Source organism: Scyliorhinus torazame, chromosome 30, assembly GCF_047496885.1.
Source record: "Scyliorhinus torazame isolate Kashiwa2021f chromosome 30, sScyTor2.1, whole genome shotgun sequence".
NCBI lineage: Eukaryota > Metazoa > Chordata > Chondrichthyes > Carcharhiniformes > Scyliorhinidae > Scyliorhinus > Scyliorhinus torazame.
Genome location: NC_092736.1, coordinates 25,376,366 through 25,391,793, shown reverse-complemented (window position 1 = coordinate 25,391,793; position 15,428 = coordinate 25,376,366). Strand labels below are relative to the sequence as shown.

Here is a 15,428-nt window from a genome sequence, read left to right as displayed (position 1 = left end):
TACTGACAATCTCTCTGGTACTGAAGTTATTGTTTACAAGTGTAGGGTCTCATCGTTTCAGGACTTGGCACAATAATGTAAAACATCTGAGGAGTAGGCCAGCTGGCCCCTTGAACCTGCTCATCCATTCAATAAGATCATGGTTGGTGTGATTGTGGCCACAACTCCACTTTCCTGCCAGTCCCTGGAAACATTGACTGCCTTACATATAAAAAATCTAAATCAGCTTTTAATATATTCAGTGATCCAACTTCCACTGCTCTCTGGGGAATGAAATTCTAAAAGATTGACAACCTTCTAGGTTCCGTTTAATTTCTTTCTTTACAAAGAATGATATGATAGAACAATTCAATGGTCGAATTTCTCCCCTCGCGATGCCACAAACACAAACCATGATCAGGCAGAGAATCAGGCATTGTCCAACATAGAGGTCTGCGCCCGGCATCAATTCGGGCTCCATACTGTGCTTCCTTGCTGGTGGCAATAACAAGGTTTGTGCCCTGCACCGGTGGTAGCATGCAAAACTGGCATTTGCATGCATTTAAATGTGATTAGCGAGTTGGACACTGTGGGCGCGATTCTCCACTCCCACGCCAGTTGGGAGAATCGCCTGGGCCGCCAAAATTTCCAGGGACGCCGGTCCGACGCCCTCCCGCGATTCTCCCAAGCGGCGGGAACGGCCCGGTCGGGGTTTCGCAGGCTGCAGAATCGCCGGAGACACCGAAAAACGCGATTCTCCGGCACCCCCGCTATTCTGAGGCCCGGATGGGCCGAGCGGCCAGGCCAAAACGGCGGGTTCCCCCCGGCGCCGCCCACACCTGGTCGCTCCAGTCGTGGGGCGATGCGTGAACGCTTGGGGGGGGCGGGGGCCTGTGTGGGGGGGGGGGGGCGGGGGGGGGGTGTGGGGGGGGGGGTTGGGGGGGTGGTGTGGTGAGGGGTGGATCCTGCACCAGGCTTCACCTGGAATGTGGGGTGGCCCGCGATCGGTGCCCACCGATCGTCGGGCCGTCCTCTCTGAAGGAGGACCTCCTTCCTTCCGCGGCCCCGCAAGATCCGTCACCCATCTTCTTGCGGGGCGGACTTAGAGAGGACGGCAACCACGCATGCGCGGGTTGGCGCTGGCCAACCCGCGCATGCGCGGATGACGTCCGTTATGCGGCGCCGGCCGCGTCATCTATGCGGCGCCGCTTTTACGCGGGCGACAAGGCCTGGCGCGTGTAGATGACGCGGCCCCGATACTGGCCCATTGTCAGGGCCTGAATCGGTCGGGACCGGGGCTATTCCGCGCCGTCGTGAATCTCGACGGCGTTCACGATGGCGCGGCCACTTCGGCGTGGGAGTGGAGAAACCCGCCCTGTATGCTCCGCTCCTCTCAGGTGGACGTCTCGCAGGCGTGAATTATTACAAATGTTTACAAATGTGGACTGGGCACCATGGCTGGGAGGAGAAGCGGGAGGCTAAAGAAACACTGAAAAATCATTGAAAACTGGCGGGCTTGCTGGTGGATGGCTGCCCAGACCAATGGGGGGGCAGTAACGGTAGTGAGTTGGTGCCAAGTTGGTGGACTTGGGGTGTCACCCTCGGGATTGGGGTGGCCTGGCTCAGACCGCCATTTCTGCAGTCTGTCTTGTAAATGCACCGTGGTGCTACTTGCATGTCCTGGCTGCTCACACTGCTGAGTGCTGTCTGTGTCCTTTAAATGCTTAGTCCACCCAGGCTGGCCCTCTGGACACCCTTCTACCCCAGCTGTATCATCAAGGGCCAAGCTCAATCAGGAGCCCACCAGGTCCTGGTACTCGTCAGAAGTGCTGCCTCATTGCAGAGCAAGCAGGGGATCAGCAGATCTCACCCCAACCAAAAGATACTTGCAACGTGGCGTTTGGAACCCCCCCTGGTTCTCTTCCCCTCTCAGGGCAGAGGACTCACCAGTGACTCCCACCCCTCCGGATCACCAACTGTCTCCTCCTGGTGAGACTGGCAGTACTGACTGCCTCTGCCACCATCGCCCAGGCAGTGCCCGGGAGGGCAGGCCTGAGTCTGCGGCCCACGCTGGGGAGGAGGGTGTCCCTCTGCTCCTCACTGGCATGGAGCTGTGGGTCTACCTCAGTCTCCCAACCTCGGGGGTAGGTCTTCTGTGAGCCATCATGGTGACTGCAGTTAGTGGAGCGCTTAAATTAAAACAGCTCCAGTTGTCAGGGTCTTTGATACTAACTCCGGTCCCAATGGTTAGAACGTCTGCTGGGCCGGGAATTTCTCAGAATTCGCGCCAGCAGAGTGCTGGTCGATTAGCAAGCCCTGAATTAATCCACAAATAGCACCCCCAATGGGAACAGGAACCGCAGCAATTCAGTCCCAACATTAACAGTCTCCCAAATGCAGAATTTCCTAACATGTTTTTATAGAACAAAGAAAATGACAGCACAGGAACAGGCCCTTCAGCCCTCCCAGCCTGCGCCGATTCAGATCCTTTATCTAGACCTGTCACCTATTTTCCAAGGATCTACTTCCTTCTGTTCCCCGCCCGTTCATGTATCTGTCTAGATGCATCTTAAATGATGCTATCGTGCCCGCCTCTACCAGCTCCGCTGGCAAAGCATTCCAGGCACCCACCACGCTCTGCGTAAAAAACTTTCCACGCACATCTCCCTTAAACTTTCCCCCTCTCACCTTGAAATCGTGACCCCTTGTAATTGACACCCCCACTCTTGGAAAAAGCTTGTTGCTATCCACCCTGTCCATACCTCTCAATTTTGTAGACCTCAATCAGGTCCCCCCTCAACCTCTGTCTTTCCAACGAAAACAATCCTAATCTACTCAACCTTTCTTTATAGCTAGCACCCTCCATACCAGGCAATATCCTGGTGAACCTCCTCTGCACCCTCTCTGAAGCATCCATATCCTTCTGGTAATGTGGTGACCAGAACTGCACGCAGAATTCCAAATGTGGCCTAACCAAAGTCCTATACAACTGTAACATGACCTGCCGACTCTTGTACTCAATACCCCGTCCGATGAAGGCAAGCATGCTGTATGCCTTCTTGACCACTCGATCGACCTGCGTTGCCACCTTCAGGGTACAATGGACCTGAACTCCCAGATCTCTCTGTGCATCAATTTTCCCCACGACTCTTCCATTGACCGTATAGTCCGCTCTTGAATTAGATCTTCCAAAATGCATCACCTCGTATTTGCCTGGATTGAACTCCATCTGCAATTTCTCTGCCCAACTCTCCAATCTATCTATATTTTGCTGTATTCTCTGACAGTCCCCCTCACTATCTGCAACTCCACCAATCTTAGTATCATCTGCAAACTTGCTAATCAGACCACCCATACCTTCGTCCAGATCATTTATGTACATCACAAACAACAGTGGTCCGAGCACGGATCCCTGTGGAACACCACTAGTCACTTTTCTCCATTTTGAGACACTCAAAGAACAACAAAGAACAAAGAAATGTACAGCACAGGAACAGGCCCTTCGGCCCTCCAAGCCCGTGCCGACCATGCTGCCCGACTAAACTACAATCTTCTACACTTCCTGGGTCCGTATCCTTCTATTCCCATCCTATTCATATATTTGTCAAGATGCCCCTTAAATGTCCCTATCGTCCCTGCTTCCACTACCTCCTCCGGTAGCGAGTTCCAGGCACCCACTACCCTCTGCGTAAAAAACTTGCCTCGTACATCTACTCTAAACCTTGCCCCTCTCACCTTAAACCTATGCCCCCTAGTAATTGACCCCTCTACCCTGGGGAAAAGCCTCTGACTATCCACTCTGTCTATGCCCCTCATAATTTTGTATACCTCTATCAGGTCTCCCCTCAACCTCCTTCGTTCCAGTGAGAACAAACCGAGTTTATTCAACCGCTCCTTCCACCACTACTCTCTGTCCTAGTTGCCCAGCCAATTCTTTATCCATCTAGCGAGTACACCCTGAACCCCATGCGACTTCACTTTTTCCATCAACCTGCCATGGGAAACTTTATCAAACGCCTTACTGAAGTCCATGTATATGACATCTACAGCCCTTCCCTCATCAATTAACTTTGTCACTTCCTCAAAGAATTCTATTAGGTTTGTAAGACATGACCTTCCCTGCACAAAACCATGCTGCCTATCACTGATAAGTCTATTTTCTTCCAAATGTGAATAGATCCTATCCCGCAGTATCTTCTCCAACAGTTTGCCTACCACTGATGTCAAGCTCACAGGTCTATAATTCCCTGGATTATCTCTGCTACCCTTCTTAAACAAAGGGACAACATTAGCAATTCTCCAGTCCTCCGGGACCTCGCCCGTGCTCAAGGATGCTGCAAAGATATCTGTTAAGGCCCCAGCTATTTCGTCCCTCGCTTCCCTCAGTAACCTGGGATAGATCCCACCCGGACCTGGGGACTTGTCCACCTTAATGCCTTTTAGAATGCCCAAAGCTTCCCCCTTCCTTATGCCGACTTGACCTTGAGTATTTAAACATCCATCCCTAACCTTAACATCCGTCATGTCCCTCTGCTTGGTGAATACCGATGCAAAGTACTCATTAAGAATCTCACCCATTTCTCTGACTCCACGCATAAATTCCCTCTTTTGTCTTTGAGTGGGCCAATCCTTTCTCTAGGTACCCTCTTGCTCCTTATATATGAAAAAAAGGCTTTGGGATTTTCCTTAACCCTGTTAGCCAAAGATATTTCATGACCCCTAATGAAAGGGAAATCCTGTTTGACAAATTTACTTGAAGTTTTGATGATGTAACTGGAGTAGATAAATGGAACCAGTAGATGAAGAATGCTTGGATTTCCAAAATGCATTTGGTAAGGTGCCACACAAAAGGTCAATGCACAAGATAAAGACTTATAGAGTTAGGAGTGGTACTTGAATCGAGAATTGTTTAATGGATAGGAAGAAAAGAGTCAGCATGAATGGGCTTTTTAAAGATGGAAAGCTGTGACTAGTGGAGTGTCTTAATGATCAGTGCTGGGACTCAGCTATTTACAATTTGTATTCATGACTTAGACAAAGAGTCAGAGGATAATGTATCCATGTTTTCTGATGATACAAAGCCAGGTGTGAAGGCAAGAGGACAGATGGAGTATAATGTGGGGAAGTGTGAGATTACTCATTTTGATCGGACAACTAGAAACGCAGAATAGTTTTTTAAAGGTGTGAAACTTATTGCTGAGGGTGCACTCACACAAGGAACACAAAAAGTTATTGTGCGAGCACACCAAGCAGTTAGGAAAGCAAGTGGCATGTTGATCTTTATTGCAAATGGGTTGGAGTACAAGAATTAAGAAGAAGTTTTGCTACAATTATTCAGGGCTTTAGTGAGCCCACTCTTGGAATACTGTGTGCAATTTTGCCTCCACATTTAAGGAAGGACATATTTGCATTAAGTGCAGTACAGCAAAGGTTCACTAGACTACTCCCTGGGATGAAAAGGTTTTCCTATGATGAAAGGCTGAGTAAATTGGGTCTATATTCTCTGGCATTTAGAAGAATGAAAATTGATCGCACTGAAACATTTTAGATTATGAAAGGGCTTGACAGGGCAGATACTGAGATTTTGTTTCCCTTGGCTGGGAAATCTAGAAGGGGGCTAGTTTCAGGATACGGACCAATCATTTAGCACTGAGACAAGGAGAAATTCTTTACTTAAAGGGTTCTGTATGTTTGGAATTCTCTAGCCCAGCGGGTTGTGAATGTGCCATCATGGAATATGTTTAAGGCTGGGATAGACAGATTTTTGGTCTCTTAAGGGATACAGGGGAGTAGGTGGGAAAGTGGAGTTGAAGCACAAGATCAGCCATGATTATATCGAATAGCATACTTCATGGGCTCAAATATCCTTTCCTGCTCCTTATTCTTATGTTCTCATGAATACCTCACAATGACTGTATGTTTTGCCCTTAATCTCACTGAGCATCTTTGGGTGTATACTATATATCTTTGTTGATTTTTGAGCACATTAATCATAGTTAGGTCCTTTTTGTAAATTACGTTGAAAGTAATTTTGTCTTCTTGCTTAATCTTCTTGTTGCTAGCCTCTCTCTTGTGATTTACCTCATTCTGCCAACTCTTACAAAAATGTATAAAAGTGGGGATTCCACTGAATTTCTACTGAAATTATGGCAGTGCAGCAAAACAAACTAATAAGTTCAGTAGTTCTATTAAAATTACATTGGTCACTAAGACTAATGATGCTTATCTTATATTTTTAAAAAAATCAAACTCACCAACACATTCAGTTTGCGTGGAACTAGCCGTGAATCCTTCATTGCAATCACACTTGTAACTACCAGCGGTATTAATGCACCGACCATCTTGACAAATGCCGGGTTTGGTGCGACATTCGTTTTCATCTGAATTAAGAAGGTATGGAAATTATTTGTCATTGCATATTTCAAAAATGATCTCAAGTATATTATAAGTCGAAGAGTAAGTTAGTTATAAAGACTTATTTTGTTACCTATGCACCCTTCACCATCCGGCGCACGCACTAATCCAGCTGGGCAGATACACATGAAAGTTCCAATCAGATTCTTGCACATCATTCCTCTTGATGCACAGCTATCAAGCTGTTCCTCACATTCATTCTGATCTGTAAAAATGTGAAGTTTTTGGTGATTGACATTAACATTATAGGTACTAACGTAAACAAAATGTACAGGAGTGACAAGAGTGAAGGAATCTCCAACTCAGGACATGAACTTGTATTATGCTTGCTGTGAATTAGCCAGTTAATTGCGCATCAAATGTGTCAGTTTGGGTCAGCTGTTAATGTTCTTGTCGGAGTCAGAATGTTTTATTTTTAAAACTGTCATAACCCCCACGACAAAACCATTATTGATCTCCCCGTGGGGCCCGTTAAGTACGAGCTTCCCAAGTAGGGAGCGGAGGCCCACTAAGCTGGGGCTCATTAGAACTGAGCATAAAAGCCGGCCCAAGCAGGGACCAGAATATTGGTTGTCCCAACAGGGACTGTGATTGTAGATAGTTACTGCTGTGGGCAGATTTTTGAAAGTAAAATAAATCTTTCCCTCCCTACTGCTCATTTCCTTGGTCATTAAACTGGTGATGAGGAAAAAGGAGACTTCTGACTTGCTTTTCAATACACCGAGCCACCCGAAGCCGATTGTGCAGAAATGTAAGGACATAAGGTTTGAAAATGCCGACGTTTGGCAAGCTAGAGGCCTTTGACGCAGGCCTGGAAGATTGGGGCCAATACGCAGAATGTATGAGGTATTTCTTTCAGGCCAATGGTATCTTTGGTAGAAGACCGTCAAAGTGATTCTCCAGACAGCGTGCGGAATTACAAAGAGTCTCACCTAACCAGCTTCACTGGACTCGTTGGTTGCACTAGTGGCTGAACATTATGATCCAAAACCTTCCGTTATAACGCAACGCTAGAGGTTCAATGAGGTCTCTGGGTGAGTTGGGAACTGACTTTTTGACCTGCCTTAGGCAGCTGGCAGAGCACTGAGAGTTCGGGCTGCCCTCTCGTAAATGTTGAGGGATAGGCTTGTTTGTGGAATAAGTAACACGGCCACGTTAGGCTTCAAACGGGCCACTGAGTTGTCACTATCCCTTGGAAATGCGGAGAAAGGAGTCCATTCCTTGATCCGCCCTCCGTATCGAGTTCCCACAACATCACAGGGCAGTGTCAGAGTGGCCACATCACCTCCCAAGAGGCAACACAAGGTGCAATTCCACAGTGGGGCCCAGTACCCAGGAGCAACTGCAGACCCGCAGGCTACCTCCCCCGAGGACAAAGGGGAGAGCCAACCAACTTGCCAGATGTGTGGACGGAGAAAATGTGTTGGTCAGAGCATCCAGAACTGGTGAAGGGAATGCCGCCATTGGGCAGCCGATGAGGCCACCACGAGCCAGGGCCTTGCACGTGGCCCCACCTGAAGATGACAATATGATGCAGCTGAACTGCGTCACGGCCCCAAAGGTGGCGCTGATCTGGGTCACATTGCAAGTGAATGGGCATCCTCTGGTGATGGAGATGGATACGGGAGACACTGTCTCCATAGTGGACAAACAGACCTTTCACTGTCTTCGTACAGGGATCTTACCACTAACCCCGTGAGATGCCAAGGCCAGGTTGGCAACCTATACAGGTGAACTGCTGAGCATCGTTGGGACCATGACTCCGGTGATACAAGGACAGCAATCGGTCAAGCTACCCTTGTTGTGGTGCAGGGTCCAGGGCCCAATCTGCTGGGGCATCACTGGTTAGGAGTCCTCCGTTTTGACTGGCAACAAATGTTCTGGCTGGGCACCAGAAACTTATGAAGTCCTGAAGTATTCCAGCGACGTCTGCGCAGAATAAAGGGGCCAAGGCTCGTATATACGGGCTCAGCCCAGGTATTTTAGGGCAAGGTCTGTTCCCTACGCCTTACTCGCCAAAGTTGACACAAAGTTGATGCAGTGCCTACAGGATCTGGAAATCATACGCCCTGTACAGTTTGTGGAGTAGGCCAAACCCGTAGTATCAGTTATGAAGCTGGAAAAGTCTATCTGACTATGCGGAGATTACAAACTCACGTGAACAGGGCTTCGTGCCTGGACTGTTACCTGATGTCCAGGGTGGAAGATTTAGTTGCAAAACTGGCTGGAGGGTGTCACATAGATACATAGAACATAGGAGCAGGAAGAGGTCTTTTGGCCCTTCGAGCCTGCTCCGCCAGTAATCATGATCATGGGTGATCATCCAACTCAATAGCCTAATTCTGCCTTCTCCCCATAGCCTTTGATCCCATTCTCCCCAAGTGCTATATCTAGCCGCCTCTTGAATATATTCAATGTTTTAGCATTAACTAATTCCTGTGGTAATGAATTCCACAGGCTCACCACTCTTTGGGTGAAGAAATGTCTCCTCATCTCTGTCCGAAATGATTTACCCTGAATCCTCAGACTGTGACCCCTTGTTCTGGACACACCCATCATTGGTACATCTTCCCTACATCTACCCTGTCCAGTCCTGTTAGAATTTTATAAGTTTCTATGAGATCCCCCCTCATTCTTCTGAATTCCAGCGAGAACATTCCCAACCTAGTCAATCTCTCCTCATATGACTGTCCCTCCATCCCTGGAATCAGTTTGGTAAACTTCACTGCACTCCCTCGAGAGCAAGAACATCCTTCTTCAGAGAAGGAGACCAAAATTGCACACAACACTCCAGGCGTGGCCTCACCAAGGTCCTGTATAATTGCAGCAACACATCCCTGCTTCTATATTCAGAACCTCTGGCAATTACGGCCAACATACCATTAGCCTTCTTTACCGCCTGCTGCATCTGCATGATCACCTTCAGCGAATGGTGCACAAGGATACCCAGGTCCCGCTGCACACTCCTCTTTCCCAATTTACAACCATTCAGGTAGTAATCTGCCTTCCTGTTTTTGCTTCCAAAATGAATAACCTCACACTTATCCAAATTATACTGCATCTGCCATTGGTTTGCCCACTCGCCCAACCTGTCCAGATCTTGCTGTAGGATCCCTGCATCCTCGTCACAATTCATCCTACCACCTAATTTGGTATCATCTGCAAACTTTGAGATGTTAAATTTTGTTCCCTTATCCAAATCATTAATATATATTGTGAATAGCTGGGGTCTCTGTGGCACCCTACTAGATACTGCCTGCCAATTTGAAAACAACACATTAATTCTTACTCTTTGTTTTCTCTCTGCCAACCAGTTTTCTATCCATCTCAATATATTTCCCCAATCCCATGCGCTTTAATTTTGCACAATAATCTCTTATGTGAGACTTTTTCAAACGCCTTCTGAAAGTCCAAATATACCACATCGACTGGCTCCCCCTTGTCAACTGTACTGGTTACATTTTCAAAGAATTTCAACAGATTTGTCAAGCATGATTTTCCCTTCATAAATCCATGCTGACTCTAACTGATCCTGCCACTGCTTTCCAAATGTTCCGCTATAAAGACTTTGATAATGGATTCAAGAATGTTCCCACTACCGATGTTAGGCTTACTGGTTTATAATTCCCTGCTTTCTCTCTATCTCCCTTTTTGAATATGGAGTGACGTGAGCTACCCTTCAATCTGCAGGGACTGTTCCAGTGTCTATAGAATCCCAGAAGATGACCACCAAAGCATCCACTATTTCCAGAGCCACCTCCTTAAGCCCTCTGGGATGCAGATTCTCAGGCCTTGGGGATTTATCCGCCTTCAATCCCATCAATTTTCCCAGCACCATTTCTCTACTAATGCTGATCTCCCTCAATTCTTCACTCTCACCATACCTTTCATTCTCCAACATTTCTTGGATCTGATTTGTGTCCTCTTTTGTGAAGACAGAACCAAAGTATGTATTCAATTGCTCAGCCATTTCTTTGTCCCTTATAATGCAGTCACCTGTTTCTGTCTGTAGGGGGCCTACATTTCTCTTTACCAATCTCTTTCTCTTCACATATCTGTAGAAACTCTTAGTGTCAGTCTTTATGTTCCCTGCAAGCTTCCTTTCGTACTGTACTTCCCCCTTCTTAATCAATCCCTTTGTCCTTCTTTGCCGAATTCTATACTGCTCCCAATCCTCAGACCTATTCTTCTTCTTGGCCAATCTGTATTCTGTAGTTCCCCCATGCGTTCCTTGAATGTTTGCCACTGGCTATCTACTGTCATCCCTTTAAGTAACTCTCCCCACTCTATCAAGGCCAACTCACGTGTTCCTTTACACAGCTCGATATCAGCCATGCCAACTTGCAGGTGGAACTGGACTCCGCATCCAGGAAATGCTCAACTATAAACACGTACAGAGGGTTATTTGAGTACACCCACCTCCCATTCGAGCTCTTGTCAGCTCCGGCAATCTTCCAAAGAGTAATGGAAGGTATTCTTCAAGGACTTCCAAAGGTAGCTGTATACTTAGATGACATCATCATCACGGGTGCCACCAACAAGTAGCACAGCGAAAAACCTGTAGGAAGTGTTCAGACGGTTCTCCAAAGTTGGCACCCGGCTGAAGAGGGGTAAATGCATGTTCATAGAATCCCTACGCTGCAGAAGTAGGCCATTCGGCCCATTGAGTCTGCACCCACCCTCTGAAAAAGCACCCTACCTAGGCCTACGCCCCTGTATCCCCAACTTAACCATTGGACATGAAGGGGCAATTTAGCATGGCCAATCCATCAACCTGCACATCTTTGGAGGAAACGGGAGCACCCGGAGAAAATCCACAAAGACACATGGGGAATATGAAAACTACACACAGTCACCCGAGGTTGGAATTGAACCCTGGTCACTGATACTGTGAGGCAGCAGAGCTAACCACTGTGCCACTATGCCGTTTAGAGCGGTAATGTACTTTGGGTACAGGGTGACAGAGATGGCTTACACGTACCCTGTGGAGGAGAAAGTTCAGGACACAAAAGGGGTCCCAACTCTTAGGAATGCCACCAAACTCTGGTCATTCTTAGGCCTGGTGAATTATTATGGGATAATAATCTGGCCACCCTATTTATCTCAAACCTGGCCACATACTGTTAAAGAAGAACCAGAAGTGGGTTTGAGGTACCTTACAGGAAGAAACATTTCCCGGGTGAAGAAGAGTCTATCATCCTTGCAGCTCCTCACCCATTATTACTCAGCTCAACTGTTAATTGTGACTTGCGATGCCTCCCCTTTTGGATCTGGGTGGTGCTGGCCCGCAGATAGGATAACTGGCAGCTGCGGAACAATGCTGTGCCCAAATAGAGAAGGCAGTGAAATTTGGGGTCAAGAAGTTCCATCAGTACGTCTATGGGTGACACTTCTCCATTGTGGCCGATCACAAGCCTCTGTTGGGCCTCTTTAAAGAGGACAATGGATTCCATCCATTGCATCGGCAGTTTTGATCGCTGCATATGAGTACTCGTTCCAACTTCGTCCTGGTACACAGATAACCCATGCTGACACACTTAGCCGTCTCCTGCTGCCAGAGTCTCCCATCCCCACCAGTGGCGAATGAAGTAGTGCTGACACTAAATTTTATGGATACTCTGCCGTTGACAGTTGTTCAAGTTCTAACACGGACTTAATGGACTAAGTTGGCGAAGCTCCGCCACACGCTATTAAATGGCTGATTACAATGGACACCCCGATAGCCCTACAGCCCTATGTCCAGAAACTCCCAGAGCTAAGTGAGGAGAATGGTATCATACTGTGGGGAGCTCACGTGGTCATCCCACGTGGGAACATTGAGCGAGTTGTACACAGTTGCTCGGCATGTCAGGAGTACCAAAAGCACCCACCGGCAGCCTCACTTCATCCCTGGGAATGGCCAGGGCGTCCCTGGGTGAGGCTGCATGCTGGTTTCGCAGGGCTTTTCATGGGGTCCATGTTTATCATTCAAGTGGACGCCCATTTGAAATAGCTTGACATTTATAAAATTACCTCAACGACGTAAAGGGCCACTGTCAAGAAGCTGATGTGCTCGTTCAGTACCCACAGGATCCCTGAAGTCCTAGTGAAGGACAACGGAACATCATTCATGCAAAGAGTTTGCCGCATTCTAAGCTGAACGGAATCCAGCACATCAGAACTGCCCCGTACCATCCCTCAACCAACGGCCTGGCTGAAAGGTGGTTCAGGCATTCAAAAGAAGCATAAAGAAGCTGACCATGGGCTCCATAAACACCCGACTGGCACGGTTTCTTTTAAATTACAAAATGACGCTGCACGTGACAACAGGGGTGGGACCATCAGAACTGCTGAAGGGCCACAGGCTCAGGACCCGGTTAAGCCTGACTTTCCCAAACCTGGGTGGGAAAGTGGAAGTGCAGCAAGAAGTGCAGAAATAGAACCATGCCCATTGGACGCAAGTTCCAATTAGGAGACACAGTCTACACCTTAGCTTTGGAGATGGGCACTCTGACTCCCTGGAGTTATAATTGAGAGAATGGGGCTGTTCTCCTATGAAGTCAAATCCAAGAGAAAATCCAATGAAAACACGTGGAACACCTTAAGAGATGTCCAACGAGAGACATCGATGCCTCAGCCATGCCAGGAACTATCCCTCAGCCAGGAAACCCAACTGACCACAGCCCATCGACCGGATGAGCAGGAGGATGACGACTCTGGATATGGATACAGAGGCAGCTACGCAGATGGATAATGACGTGTCTGGGGCCAAGGTTTCGGCACCAGACCTCCAGAGGTCGACCAGAGAAACACAGTTGACCAACCGGTATACACCACCCGACTCAGACCCCGCTGCAGGCAAAAGCTCAATGTCTGGAAAAGCAGCGCAGGAAGCTCCGGCAGATGACGCAGAGGAGGAATGTTTGGACTTGGGGTGGGGGGTAGGGTGTTCTAACTCCCATGAGGAAACCATTATTGATCACCTTGTGGGGCCCATGGAGTACAAGCTTACCAGGTAGGAGGTGGAGGCCCACCCAACTGGGGCTTGTTATAACCGAGCATAAAAGCTGGACCGGCATGTTTGTTGTCCCAAAGAGGACCGTGATTGTAGATAGTTACTGCCGTGGGCAGATTATTGTTAAAAGTAACATAAATATATTCATTCCTACCACTGGCTTCCTTGGTCATTAAAAAAACCAAATTATTAACTTGAGCACGTAATTAAGTCGACATAGAGAGAATATGGCATTTCTTTGGAGTGTTATTCTTTCAATGAGATCTAAAATGAGGTCTACCTGTACGGATAGACACTGTTCATACTATTCACAGCTCGCATTCTAGGAGTTCTGACCAGCATTCTTCCCTTAACCAAAGTAGATTTAAGGCCATTCTTATCATTGCTAATGGTGGATACCAACTTTGCTCAAATTACATCAAGTGTCAGTTGAAAGGAATTCAGGATTGGCATGTTCCTGTGAGGAAGAAGGATAAATACGGCAATTTTCGGGAACCTTGGATAACGAGAGATATTGTAGGCCTCGTCAAAAAGAAAAAGGAGGCATTTGTCAGGGCTAAAAGGCTGGGAACAGACGAAGCCTGCGTGGAATATAAGGTAAGTAGGAAGGAGCTTAAGCAAGGAGTCAGGAGGGCTAGAAGGGGTCACGAAAAGTAATTGGCAAATAGGGTTAAGGAAAATCCCAAGGCTTTTTACACGAAAATAAAAAGCAAGAGGGTAGCCAGGGAAAGGGTTGGCCCACTGAAGGATAGGCAAGGGAATCTATGTGTGGAGCCAGAGGAAATGGGCGAGGTACTAAATGAATACTTTGCATCAGTATTCACCAAAGAGAAGAAATTGGTAGATGTTGAGTCTGGAGAAGGGTGTGTAGATAGCCTGGGTCACATTGAGATCCAAAAAGACGAGGTGTTGGGTGTCTTAAAAAATATTAAGGTAGATAAGTCCCCAGGGCCTGATGGGATTTACCCCAGAATACTGAAGGAGGCTGGAGAGGAAATTGCTGAGGCCTTGACAGAAATCTTTGGATCCTCACTGTCTTCAGGGGATGTCCCGGAGGACTGGAGAATAGCCAATGTTGTTCCTCTGTTTAAGAAGGGTAGCAAGGATAATCCCGGGAACTACAGGCCGGTGAGCCTTACTTCAGTGGTAGGGAAATTACTGGAGAGAATTCTTCGAGACAGGATCTACTCCCATTTGGAAGCAAATGGACGTATTAGTGAGAGGCAGCATGGTTTTGTGAAGGGGAGGTCGTGTCTCACTAACTTGATAGAGTTTTTCGAGGAGGTCACTAAGATGATTGATGCAGGTAGGGCAGTGGATGTTGTCTATATGGACTTCAGTAAGGCCTTTGACAAGGTCCCTCATGGTAGACTAGTACAAAAGGTGAAGTCACACGGGATCAGGGGTGAGCTGGCAAGGTGGATACAGAACTGGCTAGGTCATAGAAAGCAGAGAGTAGCAATGGAAGGATGCTTTTCTAATTGGAGGGCTGTGACCAGTGGTGTTCCACAGGGATCAGTGCTGGGACCTTTGCTCTTTGTAGTATATATAAATGATTTGGAGGAAAATGTAACTGGTCTGATTAGTAAGTTTGCAGACGACACAAAGGTTGGTGGAATTGCGGATAGCGATGAGGACTGTCAGAGGATACAGCAGGATTTAGATTGTTTGGAGACTTGGGCGGAGAGATGGTAGATGGAGTTTAATCCGGACAAATGTGAGGTAATGCATTTTGGAAGGTCTAATGCAGGCGGAGAGATGGTAGATGGAGTTTAATCCGGACAAATGTGAGGTAATGCATTTTGGAAGGTCTAATGCAGGTAGGGAACATACAGTGAATGGTAGAACCCTCAAGAGTATTGAAAGTCAAAGAGATATAAGAGTACAGGTCCACAGGTCATTGAAAGGGGCAACACAGGTGGAGAAGGTAGTCAAGAAGGCATATGGCATGCTTGCCTTCATTGGCCGGGGCATTGAGTATAAGAATTGGCAAGTCATGTTGCAGCTGTATAGAACCTTAATTAGGCCACCATTGGAGTAT

At 47.5% G+C, this 15,428-nt stretch overlaps 1 protein-coding gene across 1 annotated transcript in view; it reads right to left on the bottom strand.

The window, feature by feature from the left end:
- The window catches only part of LOC140404453 (fibrillin-1-like), a 716,712-nt gene that overhangs the window by 77,457 nt on the left and 623,827 nt on the right, over positions 1-15,428 (bottom strand). The window contains exons 55-56 of the mRNA XM_072493009.1: positions 6,467-6,598; positions 6,234-6,359 (exon numbers count right to left, since the gene is read on the bottom strand). Coding sequence (XP_072349110.1) covers positions 6,234-6,359; positions 6,467-6,598 — 258 coding nt within the window. The remainder of the gene's footprint in view (positions 1-6,233; positions 6,360-6,466; positions 6,599-15,428) is intronic.